At 46.2% G+C, this 22,644-nt stretch overlaps 1 protein-coding gene across 1 annotated transcript in view; it reads right to left on the bottom strand.

The window, feature by feature from the left end:
* Positions 1 to 389: 389 nt before the first annotated feature.
* LOC103603565 (integrin alpha-9) overlaps positions 390 to 22,644 on the bottom strand; it is a gene marked incomplete at its 3' end in the record, with an annotated part of 68,488 nt that continues 46,233 nt past the window's right edge. The window contains exons 11-14 of the mRNA XM_008588123.1: positions 19,155 to 19,245; positions 16,250 to 16,295; positions 9,995 to 10,149; positions 390 to 550 (exon numbers count right to left, since the gene is read on the bottom strand). Coding sequence (XP_008586345.1) covers positions 390 to 550; positions 9,995 to 10,149; positions 16,250 to 16,295; positions 19,155 to 19,245 — 453 coding nt within the window. The remainder of the gene's footprint in view (positions 551 to 9,994; positions 10,150 to 16,249; positions 16,296 to 19,154; positions 19,246 to 22,644) is intronic.

Raw genomic sequence — 22,644 nt, 5'->3', positions numbered from 1 at the left:
AAAAAATGCACTCCTAAAATAAATAGAAAGTAATCAAGGGAGAAAAATCTAGTCCAACCAGTTTTAAAATGCCTTACCTATGACTATGAGCAAATGTGTGATGGACCATTGGGAAAGGCATCAGGTGCAGTGTGATCCAGCATCAACGCAGACCCAGAGGCATATGCTTCTAGGGCTATCCTCTGAGTAGACCACTGAGCCTCAAAGAAGATGAGAAACCTCCCCCCAAAAACTCCAACTTTAAAAAGGGAAGAATGGATATTCTCCTCCTTGTGAAATAAATGTTTGGAAGTAAGAGCTTACATTTGCACAATAACTCATCTCCACTAGTTCCAAATAAACATCTGTAGAGACCAAAGTTTGAGGATAAAAAGATGGAGGGGACTGACCTTCACATGGGCCGTGTAGTGATGACACATTTCCTCCGTGTGGGCCAGCAGCAACTTCTCTGTGACCTGACCCACAGTCTCTCCCAGCAACACAAAGTAGACTCTGGGCAGCTGGCCTTTCTCCTTTTTGGCCACATCAGCCGTGAGAACGTAATTCAGACCTGCCAGTAAGTGAGAGATTGAAACGTCAGCAAGGACAGATACATAGTGACAAGGCCACCTCCACCCCGTCCCAGGATTTGACACATATCTCATTCGACGCCTAGCCCTCCACTGCACAGAGGGCTGTAGCCCCAGTCATGACCTTCTCATAGAGAAGCATGCAGCCAGGGTGCTCACAGAATCAAGAGATAACCAGCATGCCCTCTGCCTTTCCAATGACGCTGTGTGTGTCAAACTTTGGGGACCTCCCTGATTAAAACCCCATGTCGCCCTGAGGTGTCAACCAAGCCACCAATGTGCACATCAACGATTAGTTGTACCCACCACTCTGGGTTAGTGCTCTGACAAGCAAACATCATAACAAACATGTAGAACATTACTAGAAGCTGCTAAAATTATCCAGGCTTCATGTAACACTGACTCCTATAAAGCAATGTGATATCTGCCCAATACAAGGGAGAGATCACTTCCACTCCTTCTAACCCATCTCGCAAATGCTGAGTGGTGCTCTGTAACACCACATCTACTGGACCATGTGCCATCCATGGATTCCTGAGCACCAACTCTATGCCAGGAACTGTTGTAGGCACAGGGGACACAGCCATGAACAACACAGGCAAAACCCCTGCCTTCATGGAGCTTATGCACACAGAGTGCTGATGAAGCCCGGAGTTGACTTTATTCCCAGGCAGCCGCGTGTGGTGATGAAGCTCTTTGTAATGTCTATCCTTTCCACAAAACTGTGACCACAGTGGGGCCTGTACTGAGGTCCACTCCTAAAAACTCATCCTCTATACCTGAATGTGCAATGCCAGATGGCAGAACTACTGTGAACAATCTAGGACTTAAAAAAAAAAAAAAGATGGTCACAATATCAAATGCATACTTGATAAACCTGAAAGGTTTCACCTCCATTATTTCAGAGACTGTAAATAAAAACATAATAAGGTGTTTTATTAGGTAAATATAGCTTTAGTATCAACAGATCTATTTCACTGCTTTTCTGTCCCAGTGGTCAGCCCCTACATAACCCTTTTTATTTTTTAACTGTTTTGTGGATTCAGAGGAATATGGCATTTTTAAAGTGAAAGAATAGGAACCTCTATTCCTAAAGTGATAAGGCCAGGTGGCTGAGCAATGGGAAAGCAGATGACCCAGCTCTGGCCCCATCTCCACATAACTGCCTCTTAGCAGCCTTGGCCTTTGCACCAATAAAAAGCAACCCTGTGCCTCCAGCATTTAAGTATGTGAAGCTGAGCAGCAGGGATGGCTCTGCCTTTTAATAACATTAAAGGGATCAGCCACCAGGGGCAGTATGGACAGGGATGGAGGAAACTGACCTAGACAGGCACTCTGCAGCTGCCACAGGGCATAGTTCTGGCGCATCTAATGGCTTCCCTGAATCCCTGCCATCTCAGGGATCTGCCCTTGCTGAGTTGGGGGATTCCCGGCCAGCAAGGGCAAGTCTGCCTCAACGTGTTTATTCCAGCAGACAGCTGATTTCCAAAGCAAGGCTGGGGCAGCAGGGGGGACCTGAGACCTGGATAATCCCAGGAGACATTATTATTAAGAAGAAAAGAATGCACATGAGAAAGTGCTTCAACACAGAAAATGCTGGAGCCTATATGAATGTCACACGGCAACTCCCACGGGGACAGCAGCAGAGAATGGGGTAGACTCACAGAGTGTCAAAGCTTCAAGGCAATCCTAGAGACCATCTAGCTCAAAACCTTCATTTTTAAGAAGGGGAAGTAAGGCCCCAGAAGGGAACAAGACTTGCTCCAGGCCAGACAGCCATCCACAGCAGAGCTGAGTCCAGAATCCCTGGTGCCCAACTACTCCTACCACAATGGTTCTTGGTGCATTTTTTTTACATTGCTTGACCAAAAGTTCACATTTTTTTGAATGCACAGACAACAGATCCAAACAAGTACAGAGATCTAGAGCTGAATTCTGGCCAATTTACTTTATACTGATCACAACTTCCCCGAGCAACAGCCCAAAAGTAAGAAGGATTAAGTGTAAATAAAGTGAGTTTCCAAGTCGTGTTTGGCATGATCACAGCTAGAGTGTGCACTGCTGGAATACAAGCCAGAGGCCGGAGTTGGGTAAACCACTGTGGTAATGGCAGCTGCCAAGCAGGTATCCTCTGTGGCCCCCTGCCTGGCCTTCCTCCCAGGTGAGAGAACTAGGGCTGCCTTCCCTCAGGAAGAGTGACAATGGATAGAACCGCGGGATCAAGCTATGTGGCCAGAGATGAGCTAGATGAGCTCAGAGAAAGGTGGGGTAGAAATGAACACAGGAAGATAGAGCAGATGGTATCGCTCCCCCACCCATATCCTCTTGGCATTTACCATTTCTTTGCTGTCCAGCCCAACCTGCAACTGCCAGCACCTGCATCCCTTTTCCTGAGGGCTTTCTCTAGTGGCTCTACCCATGTGCAGGGCAGTGCAGGAGTGCCAGGGATCTCAAGTCCCCAGAGCAGTCCTCCATCATGCAAAACACTAGCTCCCTTGCCCCTTGGGTGGGTAACTCTGAGGCATGTTCTACTGACTCTCAGGATTCCCCAGTGGGATGAAGCTTCAGCTGCCCCAGTGGTAACCTGTTCAGCAACACACGCTCTATTTGGCTCTGTGATGGTTAATTTTAGGTGTCAACTTGGCTGGGCCACAGTACCCAGATATTTGGTCAAGTACCAGTCCAGATGTCATTGTGAAGGTATTTTTTTTTTTTTTAGATGAGATTGACATTTAAATCAGTAGGCTTTGAATGAGGCAGGTCACCCTCCATAGTGTGGGTGAGCCTCATCCATTCAGTTGAAGGCCTTAAGAGAAAAGGACGGAGAGTCCCCAAAAAAGAAGAAATTCTGCTTCTAGAATGCCTCTGGACTTGAGCTGTAACATCAGCTCTTCCCTGGGTCTCCAGCCAACTGGTCTGCCCTGCAGAATTCAGACTTGCCAGTCCCCACAATCACATGGGCCAATTCCTTAAAATCAATCAACCAATCTCAATTTCAGTCTCTCATTCTTTCTCCCCCCTCCCTTGGTACTGTTTCTCTGGAGAACCCTGACTTCTATAGCTGCCTCCTCTTCCTCTCCCTGTCCGGTTTCAGTACTGGTGCTTCCTGGGATTACCCCTGAATCAACAATGTGCACTCAGATCCTTGACTCAGCCTCTGGTTTTGGAAGAACCCAAATGAACACAGAGCAAGTCAGGAAAAGAGAATGAATTCAACCTTCAATGTGTGCCAAGCACTGCACTGAGTACAAACCAATTTTAGTCCTCCACAGCCCCATCTCACTGCAGAATCATTGGCCCAATATATGAGGGTACTCCAAAAAGTTCATGAAAAAATTGAATTAAAAAATAATACGAATCCTTCCATGAACTTTTTGAAGACTCCTTGCATATTCCTCTTGTTACTCAAGGGAGGGGAGAAATAACCCACAGTTCACAGAAAGTGAGCTGAGGATGAGGCATCTTGCTGTTCTGCTCCAGGCAGGGCGAGTGCATGCCAGCACATTCACCCCTCAGATTTTTCTAAAAGACTTTTCTAAAATGTTAACATATACAATCACATTCAGACCAAATTATCTAATCCAACAAGCACAATCATTTTGGAAGCATTTCATCTCTAGAGCTGCCTATGTAGTGCTTCTCCTTGATTTAAAATTTATTTTGACATTTTAAATTACCCAAAATGAAGTCAGCTCTATATCAGACTCTCTCTTCTACAAGAAAGCAAGATTCATAATGAGAAACCCTGTCTGAGTGGCAAGAAGAAACACAGACCATTCTGAAACCCTGAGCTTGCCTGGTAGTTTGAAACAGCGCCCACCCCAAGCGTGTTGGAAAGGGAGCCCCAAAGAAGCAGAGGACGTGTCAGCCGAGCAGCCAATCAGCTCGCTAGGTTCAGCAGCCTGGCCCTGGGAGGGTGGGTGCCTCGGCCGGCCTAGCCGCTGATATGAGCGGGAAGCCGCCCCTAATGCAAGCCAGCTCCCATCCTGGGAAGGGTGCTGGTTCTGATTAGGGCCTGCTCCAACTCCACATTTCACATCTTCAGGTTTTTCCTTCTGGCAGCTTGTGTCCATGCCATGTCGAATGATGTCATGTTGATGGAAAAGCTGATCAGACCCAAGTAATGCTTTCAGCCACCTCCTTTCCCTGCCCCCAGCTGGTTCCCGAGGGCCCCCCACACTGGCCTGGGCCAGGAGGGAGCCAGCTGTCTCACATCAACTCTGGCTCTGGTCTCTCCCAGAGAATTTTGATTCATTCCCACTCTCCATCAGAACAAGATTTCAGCTGTGAAATTCTACTAATAAATTCTCCTTCCAGAGTTACTCTGAGCTTCCCTTAGAGTTTCCCAGGAGAGAGGGAAAAAGGGATACATCCATTTTACCAGATTTCCTAAGTTTTCTTCCCCTACCCCACCCCCCAGGAATGAGGTAGTAATTATTAGCCTAGGTTACCCATTCCTCACATAACATGGGCTTCACTCCTTATTCCATCTCCATGATTCTCAAGAGACCAGAAGGAGCTCAGAGAATGTTCTCTGTGCGCAAACACTCTCCAGAGCAGAAATGCACCCCTAAATCCAGAGGAAGGGTCTGGGGTCAAGTTGCCTGCTTTCAGCCCTATTTCTGCCATGGGTGTGGATAAACCTGGTGCCATCTCTCAGGACCTGTATGCAACTGCTCATCCGGAAGCAGGGCAGGTACCACTGCATGCTCATGGCTTTTTCAGGCTGTGTGGGAGCCATGGAAACACAGGGCACTAGATCAAAATACAAAATGCAACCACTTAGGGCTCATCCCTTCCTGGTTTTTTGTTTGGTGCTCTGGTGAGAGTCCAGAATTGCCGGCTCGATTCCCAGCCTCAAGAGACTGACAAGCAAGCTAGGCTCAAGTCTGGCCAACAAGTATGCACAAGCACCACCCATCCTGTGGGCGAGGGGCAAAGCCTTCCTGGGCGCAGCATTCCCCGCCCTTACATAGGCCAACCAGGAGGATCCAAGGAGCCACAGGCTGCTCCCCAGGCCAAGAATGAAGTGGTCAATAATACTATTTGGGATGGGCAGAACTCTTGTTTTAAACTGCTTAATGTAATATGTTATAAACCTGTTCTTGGGGGACCCACTGACAGGCAAGAAGTCTGCGTCTGCATCCCGGCATGGAGCACAGTGCTGCCAGAGCGGCTCCGCACACATCTGCAGGAGCAAGCAAGGGAGCACCCAGTGCTTTTCGTCTTCATTGTCTGCCTCCCTCCCGCTAGAATGCAAGCTCTATGAGGACAAGGACTCTGCCTGTCCTGTTCACTGCTCTGTGCCCAGGGCTGAGCATAGTGTCTGGCACTTTGTAAGAGCTTAACAATTATTTGTTGACTGAATGACTCAACAGCATCTTCCGTAAGTCGGTGTAATTGGGTACTTGCTGCTGCGCTGGTTTATGGAGCTGTCATCTCTCAGCTCCAAACCCGCCCTTCTCTACTCTGCTGTGATGCTGGGGCTGCGACCCTTCAGGTCTCATTTGTGATGTGCCAGTGACCCCCTATGAGGCTTGGCCATGTGGAGAGCTTGAGGGAGGCTACAAGGCTGGAGGAGGGAGAAGGGACTTGCTCCTTCCTGCCTGCTCCCTATTCCTATCAGCTCAACCCAGCACAGTTTTTCACAGCAGCTGGTCACAACAGCAGTTAATTCTCATTTCCAGTTTTTTCCTGCATGCTCCCAGAGCCAGCCCCATTGTACCCCCTCAGAGACAACAGCAGCACCAGCCAGTCCCCCTCAAAGGTTTAGGTCCCAGCTCTACAGGGTCTCTTCTCCAAGCTAATAACCTCAAGGAAGTAGTTAACCCCAAGTATAACCTTGACCAGTGGCTCTCAAACCTAAGCCACCTGGAGGCTTCTTAAAACACAGCTGCTGGGCCCCACTCTCAGAGTTTCTGATTCCATTAAAATGTGTGTTTCTAACAAGACCTCAGGTGATGCTGATGCATTTAGTCTGGGACCAAACTTTGAGATCTACTGGTGCAGATCCGAAGGTGGTGCTGCTTCCTGCAATTACTACCAGATCCTCCATGACCTGCTTAACCAATGCCCAATGTTAAATTCTCTGTCAAATAACTGATGTGGTTTCCATTTTCTTGACTGAACCCTGTTTGTTACAGGGGCCAAGGCAGATTCACCCCCACAGAGAAAGGCTAGACTTCCCATGGTATTACCAGAAGCTACAGTAGCCCCCCTAGTGGCTTTGTTATTCAGCTGGCCCTAAATACTCCTATAGCCAAGCAGGAGCTGTGGTTTCCCATTGCTAAAGTAGGAAATGAAGAAGCAACTTATGTTCCTTTTCTGTGCACAGGGTGTAGACCCACTAGGTCCCAAAGGAGAGAAAAAGAAACCAAAGGGACAAGACTGTAACATCAATTGCTTATGGCTCCCAAAGCCATCCTCAGCGAGGTCATGTGACAGCTGTTCAGAAGAACCCAGCACACCATGGCACCTGTGCATTACACTGTCCAAGCTGCATGGCCCAGATGCATCCATTCTGCTGACAATCTCAGCCCAAGACACACAGACACTGAAAGGTGCCCAGAAGGCCTTCCCAGGGCCTACACTCGTTCACCAGGCACTCCGTGGACAAAACCACCCTCAACATAGTTCCTCTGCAGCTGCCAGCAATGGCAGTAAGGAAGGCTCGTAACCCTGAGCCCCAGTTATGGGTGCCTAATGCAGAGGCCGGGGAGGTGACACTGAACCAGCCAGCACCCTCTGCTGAGCCTGGAGGAAAGCAGAGGCTGTCTTTGCCCTGAAAGTGCCCCCACCCTTCTTTCATCTGGAGACCAGAGACCTGATCTTCCCAGTCGTGCAGAGCCAAGGGGCTTCCTTCTGTGCTGAATTTCAGGACCTCCCACCCACGGCCAGACCCCCACAGCTCCCTGGCAAGCTACCTTTCACCTCTGCTTCACTTCCCATATTTCTGTAACCACCACTCACTTCCCACCCCACCCCCAAAACTCTCCATTCTACTGTGAGCTCATTTTTCGGCACATTTCTGCATTTTTGCCCCTCCTGTGAAGACTGAGATATCTTTCATTGCCCTGGATGCCAAGAAAAGTGACAGAAAAATGCCAGGGATGGATAATTTTCTGCATTGCCCTGCTGAAATCAAAATTATCCAATTATCATCCCCTTTAAGGCTGATTCTTAAGTAAATGTGGGAAAGCACCCCCTTAGAGTGTAAAGGGATGTCTGATTTCAACGATGAGCCCATGTGGCAGGAGGGGATAAGGAAGCGACGTGAAAGGGAGGGTGCACTCGTGCTGAATGGCCACCACCTAATGTTGGACACTGGCAGCTTGCTCCCCAGTGCCCATGAGGGACAGTGCTACATGTCATCCAACAGCCTATCTCAGCCTTTACACCCCAACACCTCCAAGGGCCATGACCAAGACTAGACATTCATTATCATTCTGCCTAGTGGCCAGTGACAGGTTGATGCCTGACTGGGGACCAGAAAGGGCCACTGATGGGGAACAGCGTCAAGAGGCACCCACATCTCCTCCTCAGTCAGCCCAGGAGCCTTCAAATCAGGTCTGGCCCTCCACTTGTCCTACGCTCTGACACCACTCTTGCTCAGATCTGAATCTTGGATTCTTCTCCTCTGTTCCCGCTATACCAGTGTGCCTTCACTTTCACCACAACAGTGACGAAGAGTCTGAAAGCTGTGCGCACCGCTTCAAGATCAAACAGCGGAAACTCTTTGTAACTCCCATTAGAAGCTCCATGAGGGCAGGACTGTCACATGAACACATACATGAACTATTAATTGCTTGCTTTTTCTTTGGCTTCTAGAATAGTTCTGCTTATTTTTATGCACACCAAATTCATCTTCAATTCAATCATTCTTTAAAAATGTTTTTTAATGGAGTCCAACTACATCACAAGCTGGTATTTGATGTAGGACACACTATCTAATAAGGTGGAAGACACACAAGTCCCCGGACCATCAAAAAGCTTTTTTCCTTAAGACTGTGGTGTCTTAAACAATCAGGGAGGTGGTGAGAAATACTTGTTGGAAAGCAAAGCTAAATATAATCAGAACGGAATTCAACTCCTGGCTTCACCAATAGCTATATAATGTTAAGCGAGTTTGTTTTACTCACTGGGCTATACACAAAACTTTGTTGATCCTCCCTCACTAACCAGTTCCTAAGTTTGTTGCATGGTTATAGTCAATGCTGAAATTTCTAAGCTCTTTTGAAAGAAAAAAAATCTATATAAATAAGCACAAGGTTTAATTGTCGAGCTTATTCAGTCGACATGAAGATCAAGATAATTTGCCAATGAGACAGTCAGCAAGAAGGATTAGCATATTGTTAAATAAGGCAGAACACTCAAGGTGCAGCTGAGGAATGAACTGGCACATGTAGGTATGTTTCTGCATGTCTGGGTGTGTGTGCACACACGTCTGTTGCACAGCAATGCTTCTCAAACTTAAATGTGCACGTGAACCTTGCAGGGACCTTGTTAAAATTCAGATTCTGATTCAGAGGTCCAGAGAGGGGCCCAAGACTCTGTGTTTCTAACAAGATCCCAGGTGATGCTGATACTGCTAGCCTAGGGACTACCCTTTGAATAGCAAGGGGAGTCACTCATGACATTAACAATGTCTAAGAAGGTCAGTGAGTCCAGGCCCTTATTGCCTGGAATTCTACTCTCTATTATTCAATCAGCCTTTCAAGTAAAAACAAAGCACCTATTAATCTGTATAATGCTCTGGATTCATTTCCTTTAGGTGAATGAATTCTAATCAACACTGACCCTATCTTGTTCTGGCACTTAACACAGTCTCTGGAGCTCAGCTAGCAAGTCAACCTTTCCCAATCAGAGAAATGGCAGGGACGGCTACATCTCTCAGGGCAATGCCTACCTCATCTCAATTCTCTGAGCTGCCAGAGCAGCATCCCCTCTTTTAGAAACCCAAGCCTTTGTAAAATTCGGCATCCTGATCCCACCATTCATCCTTGTTCTCCGATTCCACTGTAAATGGTATAAGCGCCTGACATTGGCTGATGCCGCAAGCTCAGTGGGGAGCCTCCAGAGTCCCATCACTTTTATTTATGGGACATTCTACACAGGCCAGGCTTCAGGCACTATATTTCCACCAGTCCCACAGTACTGTCCCACCCGTGATCCAGTGAGTGAGGTTTCAGCCTGGGGAAAGGACGCTTGGGGTCCAACATTATTTGTCCTAGAGCTGGAGGTTGTGTGAAATGGGGAACATGCTGATAAGCAGGAAGGGGAGGAACATCAGAGGGAAAGGTCCAGCCTGTGGGCCTGCTGCCTGCAAAACCAACTGGGAGGCACAGCCAGGCGGAATTTCAGAAACATCCCGTAAGCCCACTCCAGCTGAGAGGGTTATCCTGAGCCCTGACCTAGTGGCTTATTACCAATTTCTCCCGGAACATGTTTGCCATGGAAGCTAAAGCAGGCAGTGACATTCAGGCAGTTCACAGGCTGCTGTCCATCGTGACACTGAGGCGCCGTGATGTTGATGGAGCCTGGGAGGAAGATGGAGACGTCCACCGTGATGACGGGTTTCGCTCTGCAGGGCAAGAGAGGAAGTGGCTGAGTCATGTTAAGGAGCAGCTCTTGGAACCAAACAAGAACGCAGACAGGATAAATCCCAGGCCTTCAACCCAGCATTTAATTAAAGCATGAAATAACCGAAGAGGGAAGGGCCAGTGTGTTCTGTAAGTACTTTTTCTGGTTTTAGAAGTGGCGTATTTCCTAATGGTTAGCTTCCCACTAATAAAGGCAAGTTAGTTGTTAATAAAACACATCTGGTTGAAGCCATAAATGAACCACCAGATGCTGAGTGATTATCTAAAATTTCACCAATTAAGTTCCAATTTCCATTTTATTAGGAAGACATAAATGTATTTAAGAGAAGTTCCTATACAGGATGCCATGATTTGAGGAGTCAAAGCACATTCAGGGATTCTCCCAAAGTGTTTACTGCCATTAGAAGCATGAACTGCAAAGTTCCAATCCCTTCCAGCCAGTCAAACTTCCTCCTTCAATCAACTCATTTAATATTTTTCTAAAAGATCTTAATTAATGGAGTCCCAGCTGATAATAGCAAAGCACTTCAGAGCAGAAGAAATAAACCTGCCCAGCCTCAGGACCAAGTGAAACTTAATAAATATCCATGGTCTTCTCCCTGACGTGGACCATCCCCCAGTGCCTGATGGATGGACAGCTTCCGTGGACTCCCCTGGGGCGGTGAGACAAAAGCCGACAGTGAATCACACCACTCTGTTCTCACTGCAAACATCTGCTCAGAAAGGTGTCACCTAAGCTTCAGCTTAACTTTCTCCCCTCCAGTCTTCACAAAGAGGCCCTTTTACCTCTCAGGAGTCTCAGCCTTCATGTTGCTGGGGTGACATAACAAGATTAAGGAGCATTAGCGGCTTGAGAACAATGACCTCACTTGTGTACAATGATCCCTCAAAGAGCACCCAGGGTGAAATGGCAGATGGGAATGGTGACCGACACCAACTCCAAGAGAAGAAAGCACTAAAGAAAAACCTGGGTGAAAACAGGAAGTGAGGAGACACAAGGCACAGATGGGGTGAGGGGACCCCACCACTGCCACTAGTGCTGGGAGGTGTGGGTCAACACAAGGGCAGTGGTGACAGGTGCGATAGAATGTGGCACTCCCAGAGCAGGTCCAGCAGTCAAATGAATAAAAGTCAGGCAACAGAGGTGCCTGAAAGAAACCCAACATGCTGGACTTTCAATTTTGCTCTGGGTTCATCCCTGGAAGATACTAGAAAGAACTTAGAAAGTGGATAGTTTACCCCTGGTCAATGTGATAGCACAGGTGCCAATGGATACTCTATAAAGCCGCATTGGCCCTTTCACAGCCACCTCTACTATCCCCTCTCCAGGAAGCCTTCCCCAGTACCCTTGGCAGTTGGGTGACCTCCCTCTCTGAGGTTCAGCTCTGTACATACGCCTCTGACTCCCCACTGGAGGTGAACAGTCATTGTCCATTTCCAAACCTGCTCCACCAGCCTGCTGCCCCCACAAGGGCTAGGATCCTGGCAAGTTCATCCTCACGTTACCAGGACAGCAGATGTGCAAACACCATTGTTAACAGGAGCAAACCTTACTCCAGCCCAGGGAATTGAAAACCACAGACGTGCCCAAAGTTCCACAAATGGACAGAGGTACCAGGGAAAGCTGTCCCTGCCTCACCCAGTTCCTGTCCTGCCTGGTCATCATACAAAAGAAAAGCCCAGCCTCTCCCATCATCCCCAGGGGCAGGAGAGCTCTTCAGAAGATGTGAGGTGACAGAAAGCAGAAGTGAACAGACCAGACAGAATGGCCTCGATGAGGCTGTGAAAATTGGATCCTTTGAAATGGCTGAAGGGACCCTCACAGGCACATCTCCCTCCAACATCTGTCAGATCAGTTCCCTCAAGCCTTTTTGTTTCAATTTCAACTATTGTTTTTGGACAAGGAAAAGCCCAGAAATCTTTCATAAGCTTCTCTGATCACTTCCTGTGACCTTCCCTGGCATAGCAGCAGGCGCCTCTCACCCTGACACGGGACCTGCCGTGCTGAGCTAATCCGAGAGAAGCAAACTTCCTGAGGGCAGCGCCAGGCCAGCCCACACTCCCGCAGGGTGGGGAGGACTGCCTTTCACAGTCCCGCCTGCAAATGTGCCAACCTCTGGGACAAAAGCAAAGGGCACCCAAGGACAGCTGTGCAAATGCTTTCAAGACTTTAAAAGAAGCTCGCCCCTAGAACACTTCTTTCTGATGGCTGACAGTTCAAATCCTGATACCTCACTTCCTGGTAAATAATAAAACTAGTCAGGATGCCCTTTTACATGATGTTGCTTAAACTACCCTGGCCTTTTGCAGGGTTAGTGCTGCTTGCAGGTAGAGACAAGTGGACAGAAAGAGAGTCTGCACCCTTGGTGACATTGTCAGGCTGCTAAACCAGCCCTAGAGCCACCTACCTCCAAGGAGCTAAGGTTTTCTCTTAGCTGCAACCCAAAGCATTCCTAATCCACACACCTCTGGACTATGTGTCTATGGGTATGTGTACATGCAAATGCACGGTCCATCACCCCCTTTTCTGTTACCAAACCTGAGGTAACTCAAAATCTAACTAATTTGCCTGCCAGCTAAGCCATGCTGTGCCCCAACTTAGCTTTGTCAGCCAAACCCTCCAGGCCTTGCTCACTGCCGTTCAGCCACATCCCACATCTTAACAACTGATGCCACTACAGATGTCCAACCTGCCTGGCCCCTCAGACATGCTCACCAGTCCCTCTCCCTGTCCCTCCCTGCAGTCCACAGCTTGTGTGTGAAACCTTCCCTGCTCTACTAGAATAGCCCAGGGCTGGTCACCCTCAGCATCACCTTCTTCTACATCCCAAACTGAACCTCGCCCCAACCCTATTCCTATCTTGTACCTGGCTCAGAAGATGAAGCCCCCCTGGCCTCCCAGCCTGTGTGCCAGATTCCATCTCTCTCCTCAACCTCGTCCCCCCTGCAGCAGCCTCCCTCCTCCTTCTAGTCTCTCCAATCTTTCCAGGCCCCAAGGGTAGGAATGGGGTCAGGGCACCAGGGTTCATGTGGATGAGGGTGACCACCTCTGCTCCCTTCCAGGAGGGTACGGAACTTGGGAGACCAAGGAAGTTCTCAAAGGCATTCTTGGCTTAATCACGGGTCCAGAGCCTCCTGTCCTTAAAACACCCTCTCTGAACCACCTGCCAACCCCATTTGCTCCTTTGCAGCCAAGCTTCTGAAAAGGCGGTCAAGATTCTCTATTTTCTTGCTTTTCCTCCCTTGCCCACCCCCAGCCATCTGCCTCCTGCACTTGTCACTTCTCTAGAGCTGCACCAGGTGAGGGCCCCACCGACCTCTCACTGCCGCCACCAACAAGGCCCAGGCCTCACCCTGCTTGGCCTCTCTGCTGAACTTGACATGGTCGCCCCACCATGTAACCTTGATTGTTCACAGCACTTATCACCATCTAGAATTATCTTCTTTTTAAAATTAATAAAACCTGCATGTCCTTTGGTCTCCTCCGCCATAGAGTGGGGATAACAATACCTACATCACAGAGTTGTTAAAAAGACTAAGAGTTAATGCATATTCTGTCAACAAGAGAACAATGAACAGTCTCTTGTATATTCAGTCAATGGAATGCTCCTCACTAAGGGGAAAAACTACATAGCACAATGATGAATCTCAGAAATATCATATTGTGTGAAAGACACCAGAAACCAAAGAGTACATGCTGTATGATTCCATTTATGTGAATTCTAGAATGGGCAAAATTGATCTATGGTGACAGAATCAGAACAGTGGTTGTCTATCAAGAATTGGATTAGAAAGAGGCACAGGAAACTGGGGTGGTAGAAATGCTCTTTACCTTGACAGGGGTGGTAGTTACACAGGTGTATACAGTGGCCAAAACTCACTGAGCCATATATTCAAGTTGGTGCATTTTATTGTATGCAAATTACACCTCAATACAAAAAGAAAACAACAAAGAATGAATACACGTAAAGTGCTTAAACAGTGCCTGGCATATGGAGGTGCTTACCGAACAGTCATATTATTATTTACTTATGTATGGTTCCCTGGCTAGAATCTAAGGTCAGGGTCTAGGTCATGTTCCCCTCCGAGTCCCCAGGATCCAAGGCATAGGTGCATCTCAGCAGGTGGATACGGATTAGCTGACTGAATGAAGGAATTAATGGATTCTTGTGATCGCATCATCCCCACACGGTCCTCCTGCAGTGACACAGCCTGTCCGCTCTTCCCGGGCCTCCTCGTCCAGGCGGAGGCCTCATCTTGGGCTCCTCTCCTAGACCCCTGCTCTCAGTATGGGCTCTCCCCAACTTCACATTTGTCCCTCATCGGGTTCAACCCTCCAGCCCAGGCTGGAGCCTGGGGTCTCCTGTCTACTGAGTAACCACCTCACTTTACACTTACATACATATGTGAGCAATTCACCACGCAGGAGAGGAAAAGAAAAGCCCCTTTGGGCTGCAGCTCACAGCTGGAAGATTATAAAATGCAAGAATGGTGAGAAAACAGAACCTACATGATGGACGTTAAGACAGAGCCTCCTGGTTTTTAGAGGGCCCATTTTCAACTATGAGAAGCCAAGGAACGTGTTTTATTTGAGAGGAATCCTGACAAACCAGAGTAAGCTGCTCATAATGGTGAAGAGAGTGAAAACAACACCAGGGAAGCACCAGGTAGAGCTACCAGCTTCACAGGCCAACCACAGTCACCTGGAGCCACGCAAGTTCTTCTACCCAAGAGGGAAGGATCAAGCCAGAGGAAGGGGCAATAAAGCGAAAATCCAGTCACAGGGGGATAATTCAAAGAACAGGGAGGTTTTAGCCTAGTGAAGGTACCTCCTGAGGGACAGGATTGCCACCTTCAGATACAGAAGGGCTGCTAAGTAGAAGATACTAGAAAAGGAAGCAGAATTTGGGGGAGGCAAATTTAACCCAATTTACATAAGAATTGCTAACGTTTATGGAGCATTTAAGCCAGGCACTGTTCTAAGCATTTTATATGTTCTTATCAGAATCCAATGAGGTAAGTATTATTGTTATCCCGTTTACAGAGGAGAATCCTAAAACAGGTCATGGGGCTTGCCCAGGAAACTCACCTCATAAGGGCAGGGTCAGGGTGTGAACCAGGCCACCTGGCTCCGAGTTCACACTCAACCTCAAGGTCATTCTGCCTCATTAACAATTCAATATTTAGAGTCATGGGGGGGGGGGTTAACTGGTTCTCTTCAACGTTACTAAGCCTCCACCACGGGGTACCTTGTTCAGGGAGAAGCCGAGTGCACCGCAGTAGAGAGCACTGCTAAATGAGAAGAATCTGGTGTGTGCAACCACATGGCCTCTGGGATCCCTTCCAGCTCTAAGATCCCACTAGACTATTTTAGAAAGTTCTGCCATCAGGTTATTAACAAAACCTAAGAGTTGGCTTCTACTCCAAAGTGTAGTCCTGCCTCCTCTGACTCATACAGACAGAAATACTTGGAGATGGTTTGTGAGTGGTGATGGCGGCCCCCAGCCTTTGTAGGAGAAATCCAGACTGCATGAGCTTCAGCAAGAGCCTGTACTCACAGCCTCTGCTGCCACCAGGGAATGTAGTGCTGCCCAACAGGCAAGAGGCTCCCACTTCCTAGGGGGATGGGGACTGCCTGGAGGTGAGGATGCAGGGTGTAGGTGCGAAAAGATGGGATGGACAGTGCCTCCCAGCTCTTTGAGTGTCATGGCACCCACAGGAAATGTTAATACCCATATTTATAGGGCTTACAGAGCACATTAACAAAAAGGACTGTTGGTGGCCAAAGACAAACAGCCCTAGAACTTAAAGGGTAAGCCACCCAAGCCTTGCCTGGAAGCTCCAGAGATGCTATCATCTCACACCATTCAAGGCCCACCGTCTGGAAACTCTGGGATAGAGGATAATAAGAATGAGGAAATAAAAGTAACATTCCCACTCGCTATGCACTTCCAGCCTGCAAGAAACAGGACAGAGGGAAGAGCTGACTAATGGTGAATAACTTGCCTGTGCCTCCTATACCAAATTCCATCCCTCACCCAGGAAGAATGCAATCCAAGGAGCAAGAGTGAGGCATCTCACCTTACAAGAACCACACTGTCGGACATGAAGGCTCCAATAGTGACATCTGAAAATGATAAGTTCACAGTGTTCAGAAACATGTTGAAGCCCATCCCCACCACCCCCGGCATGGTGCTCCACAGCGATGGAAGGCCAGCCGTGAGGTCAGGGAGCCCCCTGACACCCACAGTCTGGGCTATGGAATCATTTTGTAGGAATGAGAGAGACAAGCCCCAGATGGCAGCCAATCACCACACGTGGCTACTGAGGCCCTGAAGTGTGGTTGGTCTGAATTCAGATGTGCTTTAAGTGTAAAATACACACCAGATTTCAAAGATCTAATACAAAAAAATTAACTATCTCCTTAATAATTTATATATACACATAATACATTGAAATGATATGTTGGCTATATTGGGCTAAATAAAACATTACTAAAATTCTCTTCACTTGTTTCTTTTCATCTTATTTACGTGGTTACTAGAACATTTGTAATTACATATGTGGCTCACATTTTGTTTCTTTTGAACACAGTGAATTAGAGAGAGAGATTCCTAGAATTAAATCACTCCTGAAAAATGCTCTAGGTTCTATAGAACACGTGAATTACCACCCTCCACCCCTCACTCTGTGTGACCTCAAGTGTCTCACAGAGTCCTTGTCTGTAAAACGGAGATAATTATCCCCAATACCTTTTTCAAAAGCTGCTAATATTTAAATCAGAAAATATTTATTACTCATTACATATAATAAATATTTAAGTACTCATTAAATATATTAATTGTTTAAATATTTATTAAATCTATTAAATCAGATATTTAAATCAGAAAATTCATGAAAATACTTGGTAAACTACAAACAGAGACACTGGTTTAGCTGGTAGTGTTTATTCCCAAACAGCTTTAATTTAGGAACTATTCACTCACCCAATAGCTCTCTGACTTTCTTCTCCCCCAATATGAAGCCCTTAATCCTGGTGTTCCCGTCACTACTTCCCAGAACCAAGCATCTGAGCCCAAGAGAACGTGAATCTGTATGTCACTAAATGAGAGCATCTGTAGGATGCCCTTACTAAGGAAAAACAAACAGCAAATCCAAATAGTGCTCCTAAAATTTCTGCACTTGAGTGTGTTTATTAACTTTGGTGTTCTTCAATAGTCTTGTGTTTCTCTAGCTCTAGCAGGGACGTTTACTGTAATTGGTTTTCCACATTTGCCAAGAGTCTGTTTCCTCTTAACATTCAACATGTTTAACAGAAGTCTTGTAATAGTTCCAAAAATAATAAAACTGGTCCCAAGAATAAAAATGATACACAACACATTGGGGTTTTTTTTTGCCATGACTTTGGTTTTGTTGTTCTTTTTAATAATTTTTTTTTTCCTTTTTGTCTTTTCGTGACCAGCAACGGATCGCAACCCTCAGTGTTGCCCCCGTACCGGACCGGGACCAGCAACGGGATCGCAACCCTCGGTGTTGCTCCCACGCCTCGCTCAGCCAGTGAGCGGGAACCAGTCTGTATGTGGGATCCGAACCCTCGGCGGGAGCGCCGCCACACTTCCCAAGCGGTGCACTATAGCAGTGCGCCACCGGGCCGGCCTTCAATAGTCTTTTTTAAATTGACTGGATGTGTGAAAACAAAAGAGCCTAATGAATTTGTCATTTCTTTTTTGAAAAATGCAAGATAAGAAATTCAGATCCATTGTGAAACGGGAACACACCTGCTCACCATCCATTTACAGAGAAGCAGCTGAACCACTGGGAAGCGTAGGTCCCTGACCACCACTGCAGGCTCCGGTAAGTCTCTCCACCTCTCTGAGGCTCAGTACCTCCTTGTCTATAAAATGTGGACAAGACCCCCATCCCTACCTACCTACTGGGGTCACTGTGAGGTGTACATTGCATGTGGAGGCATTTTGCATAAAGTGCTATGCCCACATAAGGGATGGCCATGAATTGCTCAGAATAAGAACTACTTTCTCAAACTTAAAAAGACCCAAAATGGTCTATCTCAGGACAAAAGCTTCAACACTGACCCCCTCTGTTCCCACTCATCCTCCTGGCTCTGTAAAGTCATGAGGGATATTCGAAATTCTTGTTCATATGAAACTATAAGATTTGATGTCCTTGTATAGGACTGCATTAGTTTACTCAGATTTTAAGTAGAAAATCTCAAAAGCAAAATGAGTATACATTCAGGGAATGTTTTCTAAAGTCCATGATGATTCTGGATTTTTTCAAATTCTGATCTTTGTTTCCTCACCTTACCCCACTCCATCTCTTCAAACACCCCAAAGAATGACACTACTCTGCCGCCCAGTCAATTTGACCTAAACCAGATATCACTTGGGGTTGGGGTTTGAAATTGTACATTTTTATTTAATTAGCCTCAACCACTACAAGGCATTAATCAACTCTGAAGACAAACCAGTCAGCCTTGAATGGTGAAGGTCTGTTTTGTCCATAATCAAGAAGACATGGTTTTCTTTTTGGCCCAGATCTTTCCCTCAATAATTTTCTTTTGGAGGTAGGGGGTGGGGGTGAGTAAAGTGCCACTCTTTTTCCCTCAAGAGTGAGAAGCTTCTGAATATAGTCAAATATTTTTTAAAAATGAGGTTTTACTGGTCACCATTTTAAATACGGACAGTACTTTTTTCTTCTTTATTAAAAGAATTGCTGCTACAGAAATCACTGTGAAAATCCATCCTCCTGGTACTTAAGCCCTTCAGAGTACGTCATTTTTAAACCAAAAATAAGCCACAATGCTATTTTCACCTTGAAATCAAACACTAGGCAAAACACCCCATTCTATTGTGTAAATTGTCTTAATGCTAAATGGATGTAACGACAGCTAACCAGACTGGAAATTATCCTACCTCATGCATTTATCTTTGTTTATCCCATGTGCCTTTAAAGAAAAACAGCTTACCAGGATAACCATTTCCATCCATATCAATACCTCCTGATATGGACTGACCAAACATCCGTAGAACTGGATTTATCTTCCGGCCAGACAGTTTCTGAAACAGACAATAGGGAAATGTAGTCACTGGAAAGGACCACGGTCACAAGAAAGAACTGTGACTGTTTTATCCCAGCTTCCTGAGGACACTTGGTCTTAAAGTATTGAAAGAAAAAAAATGTAGTCCTAGTTTGATCAGGGGGTCTCTAGTAGATGGTTGAAGACCACACCTTTAGTATTACTTGCCTTGGCCAAATGTCACCATTTAAAATTTTTTCTAAGTTCAGTGCTAACAAAACATCCACTTGGACTAGTGTGATAATGTTTTGACATGTTGAAGTTCAAAATGGATAAAGTTTAATTTCCATTTCTAATGGAGGTTCTGTTTTGTTTTTACACAGGTATAACTGGCTGAAATTCTAACATACTTACCTTAAAACTCTCTGCCCAAATACATACTAAATATTTAACACTCCTCTCCTAAGAAGCTCACATAAAAGAGTCTTTCCTTAGAGGAACAGGTAATGAATATGTCTAGCTGGAACACATGGCCATGTGGAAACTGCCCCCTCTGCAGCCGACCAGAAGACCTGTAGACTCCTGAGCTTCACAAACAGGATTCAACAGTTTACCTAGTAAATCTAGAATTCCAAGGTCCTGAACCTTCTAAAAACTGCAGGGAAAATAAATAAATACATACATACATACATACATACCCAAGGTCCTGAACCTTCTAAAAACTGCAGGGAAAATAAATAAATACATACATACATACATATACATACATATATATATATACATATATATACATATACATACATATATATATATATACATATATATATATATATACATATATATATATATATATATATATATATATATATATATACATATACATATACATATATATATATATATATATATATATATATATATATATATCAGCTGAAGCCATCCTTTTCCCTAAAAGGCAGCCCTCGACCAACCAGAGTACTCCCCACCTGGGACACACCAGCTCCTGTGCTTACTTTTCATGCATCATTAAGTTCATCACATGTTAACACAGGCAGCACTGGTTCAAGAATATTTGTTGTACAAACTGAAGCTGTACATCAATGTGCACGTGGCACAGTTCCTCACAAAGATACCAAACTTCCTGAGTCAGAAAAGTACCATCCTCTGGGATCTGACGCACTCTTTCTGACCCACTCTTAGTTCCCTTTATCTGCACAGTCTCCTTGGGGAGGCTCACCTCCCAATGCCCTTATTGTGGATGACAAAAGAGATGCTTTGTCTTCACATCCTGTAGCAAAATCCATATCAGAACAGGGATCACACATATCCAGGGGCTCACTTTAACATTCTTTCCTTACCCTTTTCTTTACCGAGTCATCCTGCAGAGAAGTCATGGTGTGGGAAGGGGGAGTTTCCATAGGATCTACAGAAGGAGAGGCCAAGAGTGTCCCCTGCCCCCAGAAGCTGATGACCACAAATAACCCTCCCAGACGTGATCTGAGAGGGCCACTTGCCATCTTCAGTGAAGCCATCCAACAGGAAATGTGCAAGCATCGAAGTACAAATCACAGCACCGTAGGAAACCCTGAAGAAATGTTTCTTACTAACAGGCAAAGCCCCATGTCCCACATGGTTCTGTCTAAACAAACATGCGTGTGTGTCTGCGTGTTTCTTAAAAGCCACGTTTTGAAGCAGACCATCTCGGCTCTGAAGTCCAAGAATGCCGGCAGCAGCTTGCCTGGGTTTGCATTTCTAAGGCTGCCGCGGCTGGGACAAGGGAGAGAGTGAAGGGGTGGTCCACTTGTGGGGGGGCGTTGCAGGCTTAAGTTAGCCCACAGACATCTGCAGGCCATTATGCTATAAAGCCAGGAAGATAAGTCTGCTCGGTGCTAATAACCCTAAATGAAAACCAGGAGCCTTGGAAAACCTCCGCTTGACCAGGTTTATAGGCAGTGTCCCTTACAGCAGGAGAGAGATCACAGCGGAGGCCACAACATGCCCGGAGGGCTCTCAAATTGAGAAAGGCATTCAAGGATCTTAAAGTCAACACTTTGCACAGTAAACTCAAGAAAGAGGAATGAGTTAAAGTGTAACGTGGAAGAAGTTCAGGCTCTGATCTCACAATTTATCCAGCAGAAATAATACCAATCTGGGCCAAAGAAAAGCAATTCCTTTGCCCAGAGCTGTCTCTGGTTTCTTCCTCTAGTTCACCCAAACAATGCCCGCTCTGTCTAGGCCCGGACCCAGAAGAATCTGTCATTAAAGGATTTTTTTTTTTCCTTCTAAATCTGACCTTATCATATACATATTAGCAGCTTGGAAAAGGATAATTGCAGTTTATTTATTTGTTTGTTTATTTATTTTATTTATTTAAAGAGCTCAAAGTACTTCTCTTTGTCAAAGCTAACAGGCCAGCATACATGCTGACAGAGGCAGGATGGTCCAGCTGCTGATCCCTGCTTCCTACTGAAGAAACTCCATGCTGACCACAAAATTTACACTTCAGTTCCCTGCAGAGATTCCACCCAGCAACAAAACAAAACACTGGAGGGCCCAGGAGGAGGGGAAGCAGGGGTCTTCCACAGGTTACCTCTCTGTGTAATTAGCTTCCAAGGTCCAGGAACAAGCTTCCCAGAGGATGCATGGAGAATGACCCTGGCTGCCGCTTGAGGACGGGGCTCCTTGGATGACCTTCAGCTTGTCACACTGGGAATAATGTCCCTGACCCAGACTAGGGCAGCTCTTGTGACACTCATGTGGCCCCCAAACTGTGCCCAAAGCCCTCTTCCTCCTGCCACGCTGGCTGAATCACCCAGGAGTTTATTGCCCCCACAGTTAATTCCAATGAAAAGAGGATGGTCTGTGTAGATAAATGCCCTTGGAGTATGTACGCCTCATGGCAGAATTAGTCTCCATATTCATAAGTTTTCCTACTGAGCTTCCTTGAGTGTCCCTTTTTTCAATGTGGAGTTGAAGATGGTAGTTATGATAAGTTTCAGAGTCAAACAAGCAAAGTTTCAATGGCCAAATTGCCGCTTACTACCTTGGGCAAGTTAAATAACCTCTCTGAGCCATAGTTACCCCATAGATAAGTGATGGATAATAAGCATACCCATCTCCCAAGGCTGTTGTGAGGATTAGCAGGAAGGAAAGAGCAGAGCAGGCACTCAGGAAATAGGCCCTCCTCTCCCCAGCATCTGTCTCTTACAGGTGAGTCACTGGCCTGCAGAAAGGAGCCCTGAATCTCGACTGGCAGGAAACATACCCCCCACCCCTGATCAGCTAACTTACATCTGCTGCAAGAAGGACTATTATGAATATATAAATTAGACTTACATTTACATATGGCCTCTTACAATTAAAATATAAATATATACATATAAATGTGAGTGGGAAGTGGTTAATACAAAACAAGCATTCAACAAATAAATATTTGCTG

The sequence above is a fragment of the Galeopterus variegatus genome, unplaced genomic scaffold, assembly GCF_000696425.1.
Source record: "Galeopterus variegatus unplaced genomic scaffold, G_variegatus-3.0.2 Scaffold4677, whole genome shotgun sequence".
Lineage (NCBI taxonomy): Eukaryota > Metazoa > Chordata > Mammalia > Dermoptera > Cynocephalidae > Galeopterus > Galeopterus variegatus.
This window is presented reverse-complemented; position numbering and strand designations above follow the sequence as displayed.